Raw genomic sequence first — 22,609 nt, 5'->3', positions numbered from 1 at the left:
TTTCTATAGGAATGAAGATCCCCAACCCTGAGTCCATCTGACGGACACATGGCCACTCCCGTGGCTCTAAGTGCTGTACCAGTTTGCCCTCCTCTGACCCGTGTGAGCAGGCACTTCCTCCTGAGCGTGGGGAGCCTGGGAGTGTGCCTGTGAGTTTGTTATAAGCCACTCAAATCATGCTTGGAAGTGCCCGGGGTAAGTGCCAATCGATGCGCTATCATCAAAACAGCTATTAAGCAAATTGCTCTGCAATATGACTCTTTGATTCTTGACCCTGAGCCGGGCTTCTGGGATTCAGTTGCAATCAACAGCTGATGGGTTTCTAAGTGATGGGGAAAAGCAAGCTCGGGAAAACTCGGGACAGATGGCCTTGGAGCTCCATCCTGCTTCTAGCGGCTCAGGGGCCAATCCCGAGTTTCCTCTGCCCGCCTCCTGCCCACCTTGGGTCTGGGCAACGTAAGGACGCTTTGGTCTGTTTAAATTACGCTTTGTTTCTCTTTTTTCTCTTCTGAAGGTCTCTTCCCCAAGCCCGAACAGAAAGGTGCTTTGGGCCACGGTGCCCAGCTATACCGACCCTGGAAGTGGAGGTCGGTGCACTCGGCGTCCGCGTGACACTGCCCATTGTCCTGCAAGCAGCGGTCCAGGGGCAGCTGCTCTGGCTCGCAGTCCAGCCCGTCCCCCACGTAGTGACTCTTACATTCACACTTGTGCTTGCCCTGTGGGAAGAGAGTGGGTCAAGATGAAAAAGACTCTCTAGGACCCCAGGATCCCAGGACCCCAAGTGCCCTGGGGACCCGTATCCGGCCAGGGAGGTGTTGGAAGAACAAGAGAAGGCACCTCCTGTCTGGCAGGGATGGGCAAGGGAGACACCTTGCTCTGGTACAGGCTCACAGTGAAACCTCGGCCTCCATCTCATCTCGGCCTGAGTGCCCCTTCCTCGGAGAGCCCCCCAAGTCCAGCTGCTCTGCACATTGGCCTGGTCTGAAAGGAGTTCATGTAGCAAGCCCTGTCTCTCTCCTGGTTTGCAGGCTCCAGGGACGCAGGGGCCCTGCCTGTCTCTAATGCCGTACCCCAGCCCCTGCATAGCCCATGGTAGGTGCCTGGTGACTGCTGGTGGAATCAGTGGATTATCTCATCTAATTCCCACAGCAACCCTGTGATGTCTACGTGACGGTGAGGCCCACTTTACAGAGGAGGAAGCTGAGGCTCAGAGCCATTAAGTAGCCAGGGCCAGGCCTCGCAGTCGGTAAGTCCAGGAGCTGAGTCTCACAGGCCGGCTGACTCTTGGTCTATGTGTGTGACCAGCACTGGACATCATCTCCCACTCTGCTCTTCCCACCAGAGAAACAGGGCCTGATTCCATCCCTCAAAGATTGACTGAGTGCCACTCATTACGCTCCGGCTTCTCAACTCTTTGTTTTGGCACCAGGGATTGAACCCCGGGGCATTAACCACTGAGCCACATCCCCAGCCCTTTTTTAAAGTTTTCATTTAGAGACAGGGTCTCACCAAGTTGCTTAGAGCCTCGCTAAGTTGCTGAGGCTGGCTTTGAACTTGAGATCCTCCTGCCTCAGCCTCCCGAGCTGATGGGATTACAGGCGTGCGCCACTGTGCCTGGCTATCGACTCCCTGAACACACCTTAAGCTTTGAATAATTTTAGATTCATAGGAAAGTTACAAAGGCAGCAGAGAGAGCTGCCCACTGCAGCCCACCAGTCTCCCCTAATGTCACCATCTTATCTAAGCATCGTCCCCTTGTCAAAATTAAGAAATTAATGTCATTTTTCTTACTAAACAATAGACTCTGAGTGGGTTTCATTAGACTTCCCACTCCAGTCCCCCTTCTGTTGAGGAGGACAGTGACACTCACCCCCCTGACTTTTAGCAAGCAACAGAAGCGGGCAGAAAGTGGGGAGGAGGCTGAAGGGAGGCAGGGTGTCCAGGGAGCAGGCTCACCGGGCCGGTCATCCTGCAGGTGGCGTGCTCGTGACACCCGCCGTTGAGGCCATCGGCACAGGGGTCTATCTCCACGCAGCTGCGGCCATCTCCCCTGTAGCCCTTCAAGCAGCTGCAGGAGACTTTGGTGCCCTTCTGGGAGCACTTGGCAGCCTTGGCACAGCCCCCGTTGTTCTGTTTGCAGAAGTCCACGGCTGCAGATGGGGAAGAGAGGCTCCGCTGACCACCCTCTGAACCCGGGGCTTCCGGCTGGGGCTGCCAGTGACCTGCGCCCGCCAGCACGCTGGGTGGGGGGCAGCAGACCCCAGGCACTGTGGTCTCTCTGAGAGCCTTTGCAACACTTAGACTCTGTGAAATGCTCATGGACCAGTCCTGGTGACCTCTGTCCACTCCCCTGCGTGGGGTCCCCTGCTGGTCACATACCTCTAGGCTCACTTTGTAGTCGATTTCAGAATATGTTTGGGTTTTTAATGTTAGAATAAAGGTGTGTGTGTGGAGGGGTTAGTGCAACAGGAACCACCTTGTTGGACAGGCATTGTTGACCCCATTCCACAGATGAACAAACTGAGGACCAGAGAGCTTCCCTCACCTGGCAGAGGTAAAACAGCTAGGACGTGGCAGGGCTGGGATTTGAACCCTGGGTGGCTTGGCCCACTGTGCTGTTCTGGCTCTTAGGACCTTGGTTTTCACACTGCCCCCATAGTCTGGTTATCGTCTCAGCACAGCTGGAAAGCTGGCTGAGTTTTCCTGTGTGCTGGGGTCTACAGCAGCCTCTTGAGATCCTGAGGACCCAAGCCCTACCTAAGAGCGGCAGGGAGGAGAGGGTGGCCGGTGCTGCCACTGCTGAACACGGAGCCCTCTGGAATGCCCTGGAGCTGTCCCCACGCTGCAGGGACAGGGAGACTTAATGACTGCAGGGGAAGTTCACCTCTCCATGTGGATGTTTATTTAGCCATGAAAAAGGAATCAAGCAGTGCATGAGACTGACTGCTGGCTTCTTGCTGGTGCCCGGGCTCTTTGTTTCCTAATAGGAAATGGATCTGGGTGAAAACACCCCATTGCTCTGGCTCTTGGCAGCACGTGAGGTGCCAGCCCTGGGAGGGGAGAAGGTCTGAGTTCAGAAGCCGGGAGGCCATGGTCTTAAAGGGAAGGTTTGCCTCATCCGCTCCCTCTCTCATCTTGCTGCTGGAGCATGCTCACGTTGGTGGCCACCTCGGCCACAACCCTTCAGGGTGATCATTCAGGTGAAATTCTGTTACCCCGAGTCCTCCCTCCAAACTGTTATACGAGACAGAAATAAACACCTGCCTCGTTTACACCCGGTTCATTTGAGACTCTCTATGGCTGGGTGACATCTTAGCTCCCAAGGACAGATTTCACAGTGTCCACAGTGGTTCTCATGGGAGGTCACAGGATGATGGATGTAAATTTTTTTTTTTAAATACTGTAGCACCTGGAATTTTTGAAGTAAGACTGACTGACTCCTAGAGTTAGGAAAACACTCTACAATAAAGTGCATCCTGTTTTTCCAAACGATCCAAAGCCTTGGCGTGGGAGGTGGGCAGCGAGCCCCGGGCAGACCCCGAGAGGAAGCCGAGCGCAGGGAGGGTGGGTTGGGTGAGGAGGCCGGCAGGAGGCAGAAGAGCCGGGACAGGCGCAGGCACCCTGACCTGGTCCTGCTCCTGTCTTGTACCGAGCCGCTGTTTCCCAGGTGCAGAGAGCGGTCTCACCTGTGCAGGTTACCCCGTCGCCTTCATAGCCCAGGTCACACTCACACGTGTTGTTCTCCACACAGGTGGCATGGGCAGAGCAGGGAGGCGTGCACACAGGGGCCAGCTCTGCAAAGACAGAGGCCACCACGGTCCCGCACCAGGTGTGAGGAGCCGGGGGCCACCTGTGACTCTCTCGGGCATCATCTGGGCCCATAAGAACCCCCACGGGGCAGGAGCGTGGGCAACTTGCTGAGGTCCTTCCCAGCCTGGCAACTCTTCTACGTGAAGACACCTCTGCCAGTTTATCCAGATCACAGTGCAGACACAGAAAGACTGGCTTTGTCATGCAGGCCACCAGACCCCCACCCTCACTGGGACTCTCTCAGTCGGGTGCTGCCAGCGGCTAGCCCTTCCCGTGACAGACCTGCCTGAATGTTGCAGAAGCGGCCGGTCCACCCCGGTTCACACACACACTGACCGGAGCCTGTGTTTCCATCGTCACACCGTCCGTGCTCTGAGCAGCTGCAGGCTGAAAGGCAGATCAGAGAGTGTTTGGGGATGGGTCATCAGGGCTGGGATCCCACCTGCCGGCCCCCTGAGCACCCACTGGCTGTGAGCTTCTGGCCTGGGACGCACTGTGCTTTGTCACAGGGGCCCATTAATCTATCCACACGTTCAGGAGGTGATTTATCCAGGCACTACGGGGCGGTGAGGTACAGGGAAAACGTCAGAGAGAAGCTTCTCGTCTTCAGGAGTCTCACCCTGGGGTCTAGGAGTCAGGAAACTGTTGAGTGTGTGACTTTAAATGTAGTGAATGTTATGATCGCAGAAGTGTGGAGCATCATGGGGACAGCGTCATGATAGAGTAGTCAGGGGGACAGAACCTTGCCTGGAGCCTCCTGATGGAGAAATCTATCTAATCTGAGATGGGCCACTTCCTCCCTTCTTACCCCCTGCAGCGTGACCATGACAGCCCAAGTCACCATCGACTCCTGCTGAGACTGCTGTTCACCTCCCCTGTGGTGGCCCTGCTTCTGTAACCCTCCGCAGGGAGCTCGGAGGCCATCTGCTCACGACACTCCTCCGCCCTCACCCTGAGATGCTCTTGACCATCAGCTGGCTGAGAGCGCTGTGGGAGCTGGCTCTGGTGACCTTCAGATTTCGTTTCCTTCCTTTCCTCTTCTTTGCCCACTCTGCTCAGCTGGCCTGGCCTCCTGGCTGTCCTGCATGCCAAGCCCTCCTGGATCAGGGCCTCTGCACTTGCTCATCTCTCCTTCAGGAAAGCCACGCCTCTGCTCTGCACGGCCCACTGCAGTAGCCATTAGCTACATGCAGCTATTGAAATTTAAGCTAATTAAAAAGTCCAGCTCCTCAGTCACACATTTTGAGTGCTCCATAGCCCACGTGGCTGGTGGCTTCCATACTGAACAGTGGAGTCACAGAACATTTCTAGCATTGCTCTCTAGCATTGATGGACCTGCTCTCGATATTCCCATGACCTCTGATGGGTCTCTACTTTAGCACTCCTGGTGTGGGATGTCTTCTAAAACAGAGCCTTTTATCCTTTTCATTTTTTTTGGTACTGGTGATTGAACCCAGCGGTGCTTAATTACTGAGTCAGAGTCCCAGCTCAGCTTTTTATTTTTTATTTGGAGACAGAGTCTCACTAAATTACCTAGGGCTGAGGCTGGCTTTGAACTTGCAATCCTCCTGCCTCAGCCTCCAGAGCTGCTGGGATTTGAGGCGTGTGCCACCGCACCTGGCCAGAATTTTTTTTTTCCTCCATCTCTATGCCTGCCTTTTGTCTTTTTAGCCTTTGTAACTATTTTTGTTCCTGTAAGCAATTTGAGAGCTGGGACTTTGCTCTGTCCCCCTCCCACCACTGTATCCCTAGCCTTAGGACAATTCCTGCTGTGGATAAAACCCCTTGAACTCTTTGTGCCTGGGTTTCTTGATCTGCCTGTTGCTGATAATAACAGGGCCTGCCTCAGAGGGTGAGGGTTAGGGTTAGATGGGACAACATATGCCAGGCACATAGTAGGCACTCAATAAACATTAGCTGTCAAGATTAGTAAGAACTCAATAGGTGCTTGTGGGTTGAGTGAGAGTGGATTTTGTTCAGCCACAGCTTGTCTTGGTGGCTGCAGCTCTAGGGATGAAGGTGACTCTGGGGATGAAAATTGGGAGAAGGAAAAAAGGCAGATGGAGGTGGATGGTGGGAGAAGGCGGAAGGTGCGTGGCGTGGATGAGGATGGAGAGGGGAACATCAGGGAGGCGGCCACCTACGCTGACATTCAGGCCCGAATCTCCCTGGCCAGCACAGCTCGCACGCGGTCCCGTTGAAGCCGATGTTGCACTGGCACTGACCCGTGGCCGAGTACTCTTCGAGGCAGACACCCCTATTATTACATGGAGTATCTGGTCCTCCGGGGCAGGCTGGAAGAGAGGAACAGCGGTGACTCCCAGTCCCCAAACCCAGGGCAGCTCAGTGCCTTCTAGAACGTGCTATGGATTCTGACATCCAGAAAGTGGCTCTGGGTGTCAGTGGATACTGAGGGCAGGCCACTGGCCCAGGGGACAAGAGGTTCCACGCATCTGAGAGGATTCTACGCTGGCAGGACAACAGACCGAACTGAGCACTGAATTTGGGAGTCAGGAAACCTGTGTGGGAGGAGATGTGGGTTGAGAAATGAACTTGCTCTGAGTTTTGGTTTTCTTAGCTCCAAACGAAGATGGTGACAATAACGATCATGCTACAGTGCCTGCGCCACCTTGCCACATTATTATTGTGAGTCTCACATGAAGTATTATAACTGAGAGCATTTTGGAAATCTAAAGCAGTGAACAAATATTTTCTCATCTATTAAATGGGATCAACGGTGGAACTGCTCCCTAGGAGAGCCAAGATTAAATTCCCTGACTTGTGCAAAACACAGCACTCGACAATATGCCCAACTGGGCCACTATTATGTCATGGCTGTATTATTCACTAGAAGTCATATCTAGACACTAGGTTTCAGGATGGGCCCAAAGGCCCTTTGTCATGGAGCTACAGGAGGGAGGAGAATGCTAGATAGTCTATAATGGGGGATTTCCAGGAGATTATGGTCTAGATGTGCCATACCAGGATATCATCTCTCAAGGGTAGAATCCTATCAAATGCATGTACACAGACACGCTTATCCATATCACGGATGCCGCACAGCATCAAAAAATTAACTACACACTGTCTTTAGCACCAGGGGAAATACCTCTGCTGTAGGTCAAGCAAAGAGGCAGACAACTGGAATATGTGAAGGTGGAATCTCAACTCAGTAAAACGCAAAGTATGCAAAGGAGTAAACGAGACACACGCATGATTCCTCAGAGCGCTCCTTTGGGGCCTGGGGATCACAAGGAAGGTGCTCTGGCACCTCCGTGTGGCTCGGTCCACTCAGAAGCTGGGCAGTGAGGCTGCACACCTTCAGAGCAGCCCTTAAGGAAGAGGCCCTCACCCTGGCAGTCGGGCAGGAAGTAGCCCTTGCAGCACCTGGGGAGCTGGATCACCAGCATGCACTGCTGCTGGCAGCCATCCAGGTTCCTCTTGAACGGCAGCAGATTGTAGAGACACTTCTGCTTCACTCCCTAAAGGAAGAGAGAGGACCACATTACGCCACCGCCTTCCGCCCAGGCTGGGGCTCTCGACTGTCCCCCACTGGAGAATCCCGGTACTGCCGGGGACTGGCTGCGCCATAGGCTCCTGGCCTAGGAGCAGGCAGAGCCGCGGTGCAGGGCAGGATTCGTCCTCTTCTGGAGAGGAAGGCCTTTCTGACCCTAGGAGCCCTTTGCAAATGTCATTGTAGCCCAGAGATGGAGTCGGGGAGAGGTAGTCTCCCATCATGGAAGGTGTTTGAAGAGACCCCGATTCCCAGCAAGAGTGCACATTTTGTTTTGCAGAAATGATTTTGTTAGGGGTTTTAGGTGTAGAGTAGAAATAAAAAAACAATACTTAATCGGCAGTTAAATGTGCCCCTATTTTAAAATAGATTTTTTTTTGCTGGGCGTGGTGGTGCATGCCTACAATCCCAGTGGCTTGGGAGGCTGAGGCAGGAGGATTGAAAGTTCAAAGCCAGCCTCAGCAATTTAGTGAGGCCCCGAGAAACTCAGTGAGGCCTTGTCTCTAAGTAAAATATTAAAAAAAAAAAAAAAAGGACTGGGGATGTGGTTCAGTTGTTGAGTGCCCCTGGGTTCAATTCTTGGTAATAAGAAAAAAAAAAAAAAGAAAAATCTTTTTTTTTCAAGAGCCAGGTATAAAATTGTTCTCAGCTCCATTTTACAGAGGCAAAACTGATAGACCCTGTAACTTGCCAAAGATCAGTGGAATTTAACCCCAGGTCTGTAAACTCCAAAATTCATTGACCTAACCAAGACTCTCTTTATGGGTTTCTGGGCTGAATCCTACCTTTGCTCCTTGCTGCTTGTGTGCCCTCTCTGATCATTGTGTGCCCTCTCTGATCCATTTTCTCATGGGTGAAGCGGATGTAAAATGACCTTCCTACAGGTCTTATGATGAGGAATAAGGATCATCAATATCTAAAGGACCCAGCAGACACAGCCAACAAAGCACAGCAGTTATCATTATAACCATTTTTTAAAGTCTCCTGCAGGTCTGTAACCCCAGGAGTCTTCTAGACAGTTCCTAGAAGATGCGTAGTAGGTCGACAGGCTGCTTGGGCGTGTGCATCCCTTACCCCACTTGCTTGGTGGTTGAGGAATGACAGGTGGCATTCACTCAGCACACACCCAGACCCCTCCAGAGCACACGTGCTCACACCCCCCAGAAGCCTGAGGTCTGATAATGAACCTGACGTGGCTTTCCCAACATCGCATTCATGATTACCTTCGGTTTGCTCCACCGTGGGCATCTGGGAGTATTGACACAGCTCCCACAGTCCCCCTAGTGTGCAAGAAGAGAGACTCTCAGGTCAAGCATACTGGAAAACACCAGGCAATGTCCCTGCTTACCACCTGGATGGGCGGATTATGAATTTGTTCATATCAATTAAGATTCCGCTTCTGATCAAGAAGATAAAAACAGACACACCATAGCTTGGCCATGGAGAATTCTGAAGGTCTGTCTTGGACCTCAAATCTTTGGTTGGGTTCTTTGAACAAAGCCCCTGTTACCCAGAGCTGGCCCAGGGCTGCATGACCAGGTGCCTGGGGGTAGTGGATGCAGGTGCACCTCCATTTTAAGCTAGTGGTGACACCTTTAGCACCTCTCCACGCCCTGATCTTTACCTTTATGATGTGTAAAAAGTAGAGGTAAAAATTCTTGCTGCTACTTGGTCTTCAGGGCATTGTCGAGAGAAAATCATTAGCCGGAGAAATGTGCGTGAACAGACTTTGGATCTTAGGAAGCCACCGCCCCTTATTGTAGAAAGGACAATCGGTTTGATTTCCTACTTTGACTGGTTCCCCCCTATTGTGGGATAGTTAGTGCATGCCTATGAGGTGCCAGGCACTGATGCCAAACGCTGATACCTTTGCTATGGTCGCCCCCCCTCTTGGAGACTCAGTTTCCAAGTCTACACAGTGGAGTTGGTGGTGACCACTCCCATTGTTAGGTTTTGGTGGGGTCTGATGAGCACTGAGCAAAGTGGGCTGTTTTCTAAATGGTGAGGGGATGAAGGCTGGCCTGCTGGGTGGGCAGATGAGCAGGATGTTCAAGGCCTGGGCCGGGCTAGGAAGAGGCTGTGGATTCCCAATTTGAAGAATTCCACCACACGGCCCCCACCCTCTTGGTGCTGGTCCACCTGGGTTTGGGGCAGGGCTTCCGCGGGATCGCAGGGCTGCTCTTTGGCCCAAGGTGCTCTTACCACAGTGGTGTTTTAGGACTGACCCAGACATTGAAAGTGGTAAAGGTGTCACAGTGGCCTCCCAGGGTGGGGTCCATCAGCAGACAGTCAATGCCGTAGGCCACGCCCAGGTCGAAGAGGAGCTCCCGCTGCACAACTCTGCACATTTGGTCATTTAGAATAAGCTCGCCCTGAGAGAGAGGGGGACAGTCAAGACTTCCTTCTTCCCAGGCCATATAATGTGGCCTACACCTGTGAGAGGGGGAAAATACCTATCCATCCATCCAGGTATCATCCACGGACCATCCATCCATCTTCCACTATCTATTATCGATCTACCCATCACCTGTGCGTCTCTCAAACAGCACATACCACGTGCCAGGTTCTGTTCTAAGCCTTTTACTGTGCAAACTCTTAATCCTAGCAACGACCCTAGGATGTAGCTACTGTTACCACTTCTGTTTGCAGACAAGGAAACTACAGCAGTGAGAGGTTCAGTGAATTGCTCAAGGTCACACAGCACATATGGCAGCGTGGGCATCTGGGAGCCTGCTCTATCGGCTCCTCACACCGCTGAACCCACATGGTAGATGCACAGGCAAGGGGAGCTGGGGCGGAGCAGTGGTGACGTTGCTGTGGCTCAGGGTACCCTTTGCTAACATGGCTGCTTCAAGTGGGTCACTGAGTTTCTTATTTAGCACCAGCATCTAGCAAAGTGCTGGTTCAACTTCCTCTCCAGGAGATGCAAGTGGTGGGCTTTGACTTTATAATGATAACGCTATCTCCTCCTGCACAGGTCCCAGCATCCTTGAAACCGTCCCGAGACACATCATTTCATTTCACGCTTCCAACAATCCTAGGGCTTCCCTCCCCAAGGATGCCCAGCTACTAAATTGATTCCTCCGAGATGTAAACTGCTTTTAGAAAGTTCTGTGAGAAAAGATAAATATCCACATCTATGGATGGGATAGAAAGAGTGGGATTCAGTGGAAGGAACACCAAAAAACTGTGGTTAGAGCTATGTACTCCTGTGCTGTGTGACTATGGCCAAATCACTAAGCTTCTCTGAGGTTCAGTTTTTTTTTTCACCAAGTAAATAGTTAATGATTCCCAATCCATAGGGTGGTGCTATTATCAACAGTCAATATCGCAAAGTGCTCTGAAAGCAATAGCAGCCCACCGAGCAAGCGGGGGTGTTCTTGTTGGCATAACTACGGTCATCTCCCCCCCACACCCCCACTTTATGCATACTGTTCTTATTCTCAAGAGATAGCAACTTGCTGGTCTCTGTTCTCTCCTTGAGAGGTAAACAGCTGCTCTTCTCTGTTCTCAAGAAACAGTAACTTGCCTTCTGCAAAATCAGGTGAAGCTCTCTACAGGGCTAAACCCGCCCCTAATAGGCGGCCACGATTCTGGCCTATAAAAGGTCATGCTCCACGGGGAGTTGCTGCGGCTTGCCGCTGCTCACTCTCTCTCCCTTTCTCTCTTTGTCTCTCTGTCTCTGCAGAGCAGCCCGTCAGGGGCCTGACAAGGAATCTGCTTATGCCTTGGAGTGTGCCTTGGGGTGAGTCCTGAGCCAGTCTGCTTTCAGGTCTTGTCCTTCTGGATGGGTGTCCACTTTGGAGATCGGATGGATACCTTCGGAGTGTAAGGACACTGAGATACTCTTCCAAAAACTGGAGTGAAAAGATGCTAACGTTTCTCAAACTCAGTTATAAATGTTAATGCAATTGCAATTCAAATGCCAAACAGACACGGCCCATAAGATGTAAACAGGATGGAACGTGTTGAAAAGGTCCTGAAAAGGAATCAACTCAACTGGGAGATGCATCTCTTTTTCCCTTCCTCCTTCCTGGGAAGTGGACACAGTTGCTGGAGATCCAGCAGCCATGTTGGACCTTGAGGTGACTTAGAGCCAGAACTACGAGCTGGAGAGGAGAAAGAAAAAGACCTCTCCCACTAGCTCTGGATTGGCCACCTCCAGATTTCTTTTACAAGAGAATACATTCTTATATATTTAATCCACTGTCATTTAAAAAAGATTTATTAGTTGTTGATGGATCTTATTTATTTATTTATATGAGGTGCTGAAAATCAAACCCAGCGCCTCGAACATGCTAGGCAGCCGATCTACCACTAAGCTTCAACCCCAGCCCTTCACTGTTATTTCTTATTTCCCTTTATATGCAGTTTAATCCTATCAGATCTAGGCATTATATGGAATTGCAGAAGGTAGAATTTTTCAGCAAGTAGCCTGGGTGGGTAAAAATGGCAGACCTTCTCTCTGTTGGCTGATGTAGGGAGTACAGCTCAGCCTGGCCTTGACCTCTATCCGAGGGCTAGAGGTGAGGCCGCAGGGAGGCTGGGAAGGAAGGGATAGGAATAGTAGTGCATCTTCCTGCTTATGGGAGAATTAAAAAAAAAAGCAATTGGAACCTGCTGTCCTCCAGGTAGGGGGCTTCCTGCCACCAGCCACGAGGGCCAGGCTGGCCAGGACTGACCAGGTCTCTTGTATCCACCTTCCCCTCCCAGGGAAGGGACTCCTGAATGCACCAAGGAGCTTGCTGTCTGAGGAGGGAAGAGACCGGCATCTCTCGACAGGGAGGTGGCTGGAGCGAGGCTGGCTGTGAACGGATTTCTAGCCCCTGGGGATGACACTCACGACGTCACGGTCAGTTCCACACTTGACACTGAGCTCTGAACCTTGCAGGGTATTCCAGGCCCTCCGGGGCAGGTCTGCAGCTAAAATCTGAGGGAGAAAAGTGCCACATGAATAGCTGCCTTTGGGCTGACGAAGGGCAGGAAGGAGCTTTGCCGAAAAGCTAAATTCAGGTGCAAAAGTTTTTGCACAAGTTCAAATAATTTCGGATTTAAGATGACAGTGATGTGACTGCGGCCAGCCCTGGCTGCCCCACGGCTGCTTGGGGGTCCGGGAAGATGCTCTCTGGGTGTATGAGGCCAATGAAAGGCTGAGGGACTGTCTTGGGTTAGGCTGGGAAAGGGCTTCGGGTGCCATTGCGGACTGTGCTACACCCCTCAGAAGGTCACGTGGAAGTCTTGGTCCCTAGGACCTCACAATGTCATCTTATTTGCAATCAGAGTTATTGCAGGGGTGATTAGGTCAGATGAGGTGATTCTGGAACAGGGTGGGCTCAGTCCAACATGGGTGGGGTGGTGAGAGAAGACAGGAGAGGAGAATGCCGTCTGAAGGTACAGACACGCAGGGAGGGGACGGCCTTGTGAGACGGAGGCAGAGATCGGAGGGACATGGGCTCTGGCCAGGGAACACCAGGGAGTGCTAGGAACCACTAGGACCCAGGCGGGGAGCTCGGAACTGCTCTCCCCTGCACCCTCAGAAGGAAGGACCCTGCTAGCACCTCTCCTGCACACGTCTGGCCTCTGAAATTTGGAGGGAATAACTGCTGTTCCAAGCCATCCCTTCTACGGTGACTTGCTACACAGTCCAAGGAACATACTCCAGATGCTATGAATGGACCAAGGTCAGGGCATTTTGCCTTCTTGGAGTGGACGGCTCAGTCCTGGCGAGAAATAGGAGTCCTGGCTGAGGCTGCTATGTTCCTATGGATCTGGCTTCTTTTATTGGTTCAGGGATCAATGGCTGATTATATCAAGACTAGCACGCCTGTAATCCCAGTGGCTTGAGAGGCTGAGTCAAAGCCAGCCTCAGCAACTTAGCAAGACCCTAAGTAACTAGTGAGACCCTGTCTCTAAATAGAATACAAAAAAAGGCTGAGGATGTGGCTCAGTGCTTAAGTGCCCCTGAGTTTAATCCCTGGTACAAAAACAAAAAACAAAAACAAAAACAAAAAACTACAAAAAAACCTTCGAACAAACCAACAAAACAAAACAAACCCCACAAAACAAAACAAAACAACAACAACAAAACCCAAAGACAAGCCAGTTGCTTGCCAGACATTTTGGAAATGGGATAGAGAAAGAACCCATTTGGAAAACCCAGGGACATGTTGTCAGCAGCCATTCTGCCATGTGCATCTGGCAGGGGAAAGGCTGGTTTGCAGTCCAAGAAAGGAAAGAAGCTCCTTGGTATTTGCTAAAATTTAAAATTCATGCCCCCCCACCCCCTGCTCAAAAAAGATCAAAATAATGACAGGTCCAAGGAAGAGAACCACGGGTGGTGTACTTCAGGATGCAACTAACCCGGGGTGGGTCAGGGGAGGACACCGTGGGTCAGGGAGGTGAGGTCTCCTTCCCATCATGGAGCCTAGGACACACCAGTAGTTCCTGGACAGCAGTGCCTCAGTACTGGACTTTATCATCCCTGGGGACACTCCTGCAGTCTCTCCTGCATTTAACAAATGCAGTAGTCCCCCTTTATATGTGGGGACACCCTCCAAGACCCCCAGGGGATGCCAGAAACCATGGGTAGTACTAACCCTACATGCACTTTGTTTTCTTCAATACATAGGTACCTATGAGAAAGTTCAATTTATAAATTAGGCATTCTAAGAGATGAACAACTATTAATAAAATAATTATAATAATATGTTGTAGTAAAACACTCAGCAGCACTACTCCTGTGCTTTGGAACCATTATTAAATAAAATAAGGGTTACCTGAACATAAGCACTACAATTATGCAAAAGCTGCTCTGATGACCAAGATGGTTACTTGGTGACTAACGGGCAGGTAGCATATATAGCATGGATACACTGTACAGAGGAATGATTCACAGCTCAGGCAGGATGGAGCAGGATGATGAGGGGTTCCATAATGTTACCAAGAATCGTGCCCAATTTAAAATATGAATTGTTTACTTCTGGAAATTTCCACTTAATATGTTGAGATGATGGTTGACTTTGGGTAACTGAAACTCAGGAAAGTGAAAATATGGGTAAGTGGGAGACAACTGTACCCTGGAATCTCGGATCACATGGAACTTCAAGTACTCCTTCAGCTTCTCCTTGTTGACTTGGTTGAATAAGAAATTCTGTTGTTCAGGGGCCAGGGCTTGCAGGGCTTGGTCCGTGGGCCAGAAGAAAGTGACAGGGGTGTGAATGGGGTCAGTGATGACACTCATCAAGTCTGAATCCTGAAACACAGGGAGTCAGCCCCTCACTGGTATGAGCACGTGCTGTGCAACCAGGCCCTGCCACACAGGAGGAGGACCTCTCTGAACAGTCCTGTCTGAGCTGCACCAGTGCCTACCAGGACTCCACATGGCTCAAGAGTGATACAGACAGAAACTATGGGCTTATCAAATCCCAACTATTCTGACCCACATTTCCTTATAAAGCAAGTCAGAAAGTCAAACTCTAGGTTTTCATGAATAGGAAAATAAACTTATATTTTAGTAAACATCTTTTTTTTTGACACAACTTTTACCCAAACATCTTAATTTCTGTAGGACCAGCTAAACTTTTTTCTCATATTCCATTTAAAAAACAAAACCTATAGGACAGTGAGATAATCCCACACATTTATAAGATTCCTAGATCATAAACATCCCAAGAAGAAATTGGGAGATGAATGTGGAGGAATCATTTTGAGAGCCTTCTACAACGTAGGTGCACCATGGACATTTTTTTATTTTTATTTTTAATTTTTCTAGCAACACCATGAGATAGGCTTTATCATTTTATTTTATGGAGCCCCAGAGAGGTTTTCTAGCTTTCCATAAAAGTCTGTGTTCAACCAGACCCTGGTGAACAGGGGAGGGTGGCTATAAGTTTTAGGCATGGGTAGGGCTTTCCTGTAATACCTTTGGAGATTTTTCATTTTGAATGTCTTGAAATCCCCATTTCTATCAAGCACCCTTGTGAGTCTGAGACTCAGATCTTTTGGGGGAATCACTGGGATAATTCTGAGCTATATAAATTGTGCTATGGGTGACAACAGAGTTCTTGGAGCCCTTTGGGGTCCCCAATTCTCCTCTGTGATCTTTCGTTTGAACGAGAAGGGTCTACACAAAACTTGGGAACAGTTTCTGAAGTTTGAAAGGTGTGATTTTAAATTCAGTTTCTAGTTGCCTCCTGGCATGCCCCCCACCCCGACCCCCCAGATCTCCAGCTCAGCCTCCCCATTTGTACGGTGCAGTCGGTGATCCCAGATGTGGACCACCTAGAACATCCTGCCTTCCTCCCTATTCCCAGCCACAAGTACCCCAAAGTCTAACCCCACCAAACTACGGTCGCATAGCTCAACAAACCGTACAACATTTTGGGAGTAGAGTGGCAGAGAGCGACTTTACACTCCAGAAAATTAGGTGTCCCCAATTAGAGGCGGCAACAGCTGTGACCTAAACAGCAACTGAGATGCAAAACAACTTTAGGCAGTTTCTCCTGAGCCATTTGCCCCCAGGTGTTTACCTGTATTAGCTTCATAAATCTGTTGTAGCCGTGGGTTGCTGCCACTGTTGTAAGATTTTGCTGAAAAGACAAGAACGGGACATGGAAGCTTCCGGCTGTACTGTTCAGAAGGTGCTTTAACCACAGCTGGTTGGAATGGTGGGTGGGCGTGGGGCTGCCTGGGCTCATCAGCGCCCCCTGCTGCTCTCTTCTGCCCAGGCCTTTCTGCATCTTAGAGGCTGGAGGGCTAATCCTTGAATTTCACCAGGCTCCTTTGCAGCTAGAGCCCCAAAGATAAAACAGGGTCCACCCAGCAGAAGCATGGGGCAAAACTTGGTGGAAAGGAATAATGTGAGGTGGTAACGGCTGTGAGCAGGGACATGGGACCTTCTGAAGGTGGGGGCATTTGCTGTCCAGTCTCCAATGTCCTTGGAGGAGAGACTGAAATTTAAAAAGCTCTTACAGCTAGAGTAGCCCTAGGCTGGTTCCCACTGCCCAGCATGCAAATTAGGCTTCAGACTTCCAAGAAATTTGGTGATGGACCTAATTTTTTTTTTTTTTTGATACCAGGTATTGAACTCAGGTGTGCTTAACCACTGAGCTACATCTCCAGCCCTTTTATTTATTTATTTATTTTTGAGACAGGGTCTCACTACGTTGCTCAGGGTCTCAGTAAATTGCTGAGACTGGCCTCAAATTTGTGATTCTCCTGCCTCAGCCTCCCAAGCTGCTGGGATTATAGGCCTGTGCCACCATGTCTAGCTGTACCTAGTATCTTAAGAAGTAGATTATTGGTCTGCAATGAAAGACCCAGGTCAATATTAATAAATAAAAATAAGAGTTAAAGTGTTTTTTTTTTATGTCCACTGAGGAGTTTTACTCCAGATTTAGTTTAGTGATATCTAACATCTATCATCTCTCTCCTACATCCTTAACTACTTGCCCTTGCAGACACTAAATAAAAACTTATAAAATCCATGTATTGATTTAAAATAGACCTTTACTTGTTTTTATCTCCTAAGAATAATGTTTACTAGACTTTTAATGATAGTTTGAGATTGAAGCAGCACAACTAAACCGTTTCAAAGAGATGCTGAGTCAGCACGGAGATGGTGGCACATTGAATCACCTGTGCCCAGGACCTGATGGCAAGTTCACCTACCAGAATCTTTCCGGAGGCGTCTCTGGGGGTGATAAGCAAGTTTTGGGGAGACAGTAATTTGTCTATGATGTGGATGATTCCATTAGTGGTGATGATATCGCTGGATATGATCTTAGCCTTTTTGTTTAAGTACACTGTATCCTGAAATCAACCAGAAAAGAAAAAAAAGATGAACACAAAGAGAGATACACACAAAACAGCTTCTCACAGAATGCTTCTCTAACATGTCAAATCATCAGGAGCAGAGTCCAAAGGTCAAGTTACTTGAACACATTTTAAAATTATGATTATAAAAAGAAACCAAGACGGGAATGTAATTTTCATCTGGAGAAACCAATAGCAAATAATATATAATCAAACAAAACAATCACGTAATTCTGAAATATGAAATTCACAAGTAGTTCAGAATTGACTTCTTTTTAATACTTTTTTTTTTCTATGTTATCCTTATTTCTTCCCCTCTTTGCCTGCCTGGGGCTTCTCGGCTTCTGAGTTTGAATTTCAGCTCAGTGATTTTTCCTTGCTGCGTGACCTTGGGCAAGTTACTTTAACCTGTCTGAGCTCAGTTTCCTTATTTAGAAATCGAGGCCAATAATAATATTTTATATAGTGGTGTTGTTTTGAGAGTTAAATGAGTTAGTACATATAAAATACTTAGAACAGCGTCTGTGTGGAAACCACTCACCATAGGTTAGCTGTCGCCATCGCTGGTTGACTGTAAGGAAAAGGAGGGGAGAGAGGCCTTGGGGAGGGACAGGCGGATGCTCTTACCTGAGAGACGGAGATGACAATCTGCTCTCCTTGGAGGGAAGTGGCATTGGGGGTCAACTTCAGGTTCTCCAGCAGCAGCTTCTGGCAGGCGATGACATGATAGCGAAGAATCTGGGGCATGAGGCCCTGTTTGTTCCAGTCTTTAATCTGTCATAGAAGGTCAGAGGGCTCGGGCCAGAGGCAGGCCTTTTGCTGCAGATTGTCTTCTGCCCTGCTCTCCTCCATGATTCCCCACATCTCCTCCCTCCCAGACTCTGGGCAGTGGGTGTCAGGTGTGGTTTGTGTCAGGGCCGCAGGCAGAGGCCGTTCAGGCAGGAGGCAGGAAGAGGCCAGGTTCCTTCTGTGCCTCACTGTGGACTCACAGAGTGGAGGGGCCTCGTGGGCCTCTGGCCCAGCACCTCACAACATGGTTACCTCCCGAGCCCCACGACCTGCTCCTCAAAGAGAACCACCCTCCCTCCCTCCCTCCCTTCCATCTTTCCTTCTGGTAGAGGTTCAGATCACGGAGACTTGTTAATTTTCTCCAGCTTTCTGCTCTGTATCACAAATGTCCTTGCTTCTCTCGACAGGGGTCCCTATGCTGAGAAACAGTCCCTTCTATTGCTGTTCTACTCCACCTGGTCCTAGGTCTCCTGATCAGAAAGGTCACTACTGTTGGTCCCAGTGCAAGGTCCTCAAAGCACATTCTAGCCCCAAACCTCCCCTACCCGCCCACAGCCGCAAGCTTACCCGGGGTTCCTTGTCAAAGGCTGTAGACAAAGGTACAAACAGAGTGAAGGGCCCAGGCCCAGCCAGCTCTCGAATGACATGCGTCTGTCGGGGGAAAGTGGAGCCGTCTGTCATGCTTCCACAATAAGGTAAGAGAATTCCTCCTGACACGACATCGGCAGGGTTCAAACAAAGACCAGAGAGAGTGGGTGCTGGCAGAATGGAGGGAAAACCGAATGGAGAGACCCGAGATGGTTGGGGAGTGACAGTGACACTGAGGACGCTACTGAACTCAGGCCATGCTAAATACATAAAAAGTTTTTTTCTTCAATAATAAGTTCACTTACTGCAACTTTTCTACTTTTTACATTTACATCTTACATTTAAACTGTATAAACACTTTTTTTCTACTTTTTACATTTACATTTAAACTCTATAAAAATTTTTGGACTCTTTTGTAATAATGCAATTTAAAATGCACCAAATTGCCTGGGTGCACACAACAATTTTCTACCTTACATTCATTTGTTATAAGAATTTTTCTATTTTTGTTTTTTAAACACTTGTGAAAAGCCAAGACACAAACACACATGCCAGCCCATGTTTGTTCACACCAGCATCACTGCAAACATTAGAGTGATGTGTCACCCTACACATCACAATGGCTATGATGCCACCCTATGACATCACAATGGCTGTGACATCACTATAGCCAATGTTTATGATGTCACTCTGTGACACCATAATGGCTAGGACATCACCATAGTCAATGGCTATGATGTCACCCTATGACATCACGACGGCTATGACGTCACCAGGTGATTAGAAATTGTCAGCTCCATTATGATCTTTTTAAAAAATATATATTTAGTCGTAGGTGAACACAATACTTTCATTTTATTTTTATGAGGTGCTGAGGATCGAACCCAGTGCCTTATGCATGTGAGGCGAGCACTCTACCACTGAGCCACAACACAACCCCAGCCCTCCATTATGATCTTAAGAGATCACTGTGCCATGAGGTATCCCCGTGCCACATAATGGTGCTGCGTTCTTCCATGTAGAACTGTGTCTGTGAGCGTTCATCCCTTTCTTACATGCTGCTCACCTGAGGCCCGAGAGATGCAGCTCACAAATGACAAACAGGGCCCATCCCAGAAATCCAGGGTCAGAGACTTTCTTCCACCTCCACCAACTGAAGGCTACAACTTTATCCTGTATCTGGCTTGAGATCCAACTTCCATAATTAAATTTTTTTCTTTTTGTAGTGCTGGGGTGGAACCCAGGGCCTGGCGCATGCTAGGCGAGCACCCTATCACTGAGCCACACCCCAGCCCCGCCCCAACTCGGCACATTCTTACCTGAATCTGGAAGAAATACTGGGAGGTTTGCGGGTTCTTGGGAAGCTCCTGCAAACAAAGTCATGGGAATTTTGCTTTAGGCCTGTGACTCACATACAGGAATAACACAGAGTTGTTGTGGGATGATTTTTCTCAGGTTGCAAGTATCCGCTATCCCCTCTGCTGGGAACCCGTGCCAATGGCTCTCTTTGGAGCCTCATATGTGGGCTTACGGCTGAAGTTCAGAATGACCATATGGACACACTGTTGTCCCCAAACCTTTCTGAAATCAATGTCCGATTTGTCAAAGAAAGATTCAGCCATTTCCAAAAGCAACTGAACTTTGAGAAAAATTTAAAAATAATACTCAGATATTTACAAAAATGTTTCAAATATAGTTGAAATATTTAAAAACATCAGTTAAACATTTATGACAGATTTGGCTTCTCAATTAGCATGAATGTTTGATCAGCCAGGTAGAAGCCAGCATGTATGGTCCTGTCTCATTCTCTAGGTCTGGTACAGGTGCATGGGTGGGGACACACAAAGAAACACACAGAGTGACCCTTTTGAGTTACCATGCTGTGTCCCGTGTGCACATTATTGTATTTAATTCTTATAGCAACTGGAAAGGGCTGGTACCATCATTATTTCCTTTTACCTTTGATGCACAAAGGTGATATACTATGCTCAGAGTTGCAATGTTGCTACCCTGCAGATGTGAATTCAGACCCAGGTTTTTGGCTCCAGAAACCTGTCAATGGTTCCCACCTCATTGGTCACCCCAACTTTGTAATGGCCAATCTTAACCAGCACCTCACTCTTTCCCAGGTCAAGTGAATTGAAGGTAGGCTCAACTTTTTTCATTGCCAAGTTATATAAAAAATACTCTGTCATATTTTTTTCTTTTGGTACTTGGGACTGAATTCAGGGGCACTCAAGCATTGAGTCACATCCTATTTTGTACTGAGTTGTTTAGCCTCGCTGTTGCTGCGGCTGGCTTTGAACTTGAGATCCTGCTGCCCAGCCTCCCAAGCCACTGGGATTACAGGCATGTGCCACCGTGCTGGGCTCCTGTCACATTTTTATAGAGCTTTCCATTTTACAAAACTCTTGCACCTCCCTGAGCAGCCTGGGTTCTCAGCACACCTAGGGAAGTAGAGTTTACTTCGTGGAAACATGTCTTGTGTTACCTGGTAGATGTTACCATGGCAGGTAAATCCATCCCCGGTGTAGTTCTCCTTGCAGGTACATGTCCTTTCATCTTTTGCAATGTGATTGCAGATGGCAAAGGGACTACAGCCGCCATTATTCTGTTGGAATTACCAAGGTGTGGGGAATAGGGTCGGTGAGTTTGCCAACTTTGCCAAGCAATTGTGTGTTGAAATTTATTTTTTGAGGACTGGGTTGTAGCTCAGCATAGAGGGTTTGCTTTGTATGTCTGAGGCCCTGGGTTGTATCCCCAACACACACACACACACACACACACACACACACACATACACACACCACATTTTTTTTGTCTTATTCTTTAACTTAGATGATTTGGCATTATTTTGTCTTTCCTTGAACTTGTTTTTCAATTCTTTATGGAAGTCAAGGCCATCTTATTCACTTGGCCTTGTGTCCCAAGATAGCAGGTCCATCTGAGCAGATCTTCAGCCTTCTGAAGATAAACCCAGAGTTGTCAAATCGGAAATTTCTCAGCCCCTGGGGATTAGTGGGAAAGACACCAATCTTGTTTGACAATTCCTATCTTTAAGCTACACTCTGATTTGATCATAGAAAAGGTGCCAGCCACCACACAGAAGGCAGCCAATACAAAATGGAGCACATTGCCCCTGCCCACAAGGAGCCCATAAGCTGTGGAAATCGAGATAGGAGCTCAAACAGAGGCACAGTCAAGCCCGCATCCATGGGAACACCAGCCAGGGCTCTGCACCGGGAGCAACCTCTTCAAATGGGGAGGAAAATTGCAAAGCCCAGGGAGAAAAATCCGACGTAGATGAGCAGGGAAGGAAGTCAGCAGAGTGCTGTAAAAATCCTCCTTCCCACCCACACTCTTTCCAGAAGTATTGTGGAGTACAACACTCTGGCCCAGGAGGGACTGACCAGCCCAGAACTTGTCCCAAGCTGACTCAGCCCAGCATACTGTTTAAGAAGCTGACCCCCAGGGTCTTCAACCATCTCCCAGCTAAATATGCTGGACTTCAACTGTCCCAATATCCAGCACACTCAAGACCCCACACTTCTGTCAACTCCAGATCTCAGTCAACTCCAGGTTGGTTCTCACCATGCGGCCCTGTGCATGGTACTGACTTTACCATCACCCGCTCTGATGCCTCCTCTGACCCACAGGGCCTCCCCCCTGTATCCTGCGCTGGTTCTGACTTTACCATCACCTAGTCTGATGCCTGCATCCTGCACTGGTACTGACTTTACCATCATCTCCTCTGCATCCTGGGCTGGTACTGACTTTACCATCATCTCCTCTGAGGCCTGCATCCTGCGCTGGTACTGACTTTACCATCACCTCCTCTGACGCCTCCTCTGACCCACAGGGCCTCCTCCTTTGAGTTTTCTTCTTCCTACTTCCCACCTGCCCCTTGGGTCACTTGGCCCCCAGCCCAGCTGGCAAGGAGGAACACGTGGCCCCTTCATCACTCTCTCTTCCTCTGTCACAGTGGCTTGGCCAACCCATGGGCCATCTGGGCCTGACTCTGCTCTGGTTCTGCGCAGTCTAGCGGGGCCCTGCCTGAGAGTCACCCGTGGCATTGTCTGGGCTCCCCTTTCCAGC

The 22,609-nt window shown here is 49.2% G+C and overlaps 1 protein-coding gene across 2 annotated transcripts in view; it reads right to left on the bottom strand.

The window, feature by feature from the left end:
* Window positions 1-22,609, bottom strand: part of STAB2 (stabilin 2) — a 155,410-nt gene that overhangs the window by 18,050 nt on the left and 114,751 nt on the right. For both annotated transcript variants that reach the window (XM_081311104.1, XM_081311103.1), the window contains 16 exons: window positions 21,006-21,125; window positions 19,834-19,881; window positions 18,494-18,577; window positions 17,765-17,911; window positions 16,994-17,134; window positions 15,853-15,912; window positions 14,400-14,576; window positions 12,168-12,254; window positions 9,550-9,696; window positions 8,548-8,604; window positions 7,163-7,292; window positions 5,955-6,104; window positions 4,093-4,197; window positions 3,687-3,794; window positions 1,957-2,150; window positions 575-716 (listed from right to left, as the gene is read on the bottom strand). In XM_081311104.1, the coding sequence (XP_081167230.1) occupies window positions 575-716; window positions 1,957-2,150; window positions 3,687-3,794; window positions 4,093-4,197; window positions 5,955-6,104; window positions 7,163-7,292; window positions 8,548-8,604; window positions 9,550-9,696; window positions 12,168-12,254; window positions 14,400-14,576; window positions 15,853-15,912; window positions 16,994-17,134; window positions 17,765-17,911; window positions 18,494-18,577; window positions 19,834-19,881; window positions 21,006-21,125 (1,897 nt within the window). The remainder of the gene's footprint in view (window positions 1-574; window positions 717-1,956; window positions 2,151-3,686; window positions 3,795-4,092; window positions 4,198-5,954; window positions 6,105-7,162; window positions 7,293-8,547; window positions 8,605-9,549; window positions 9,697-12,167; window positions 12,255-14,399; window positions 14,577-15,852; window positions 15,913-16,993; window positions 17,135-17,764; window positions 17,912-18,493; window positions 18,578-19,833; window positions 19,882-21,005; window positions 21,126-22,609) is intronic.

This window comes from Spermophilus citellus, assembly GCF_964194105.1.
Source record: "Spermophilus citellus genome assembly, chromosome: 10".
In the NCBI taxonomy this organism is placed as follows: Eukaryota; Metazoa; Chordata; class Mammalia; order Rodentia; family Sciuridae; genus Spermophilus; species Spermophilus citellus.
The sequence above is the reverse complement of the archived record's forward strand: the minus strand, read 5'-3'. Positions and strand labels throughout refer to the sequence as shown.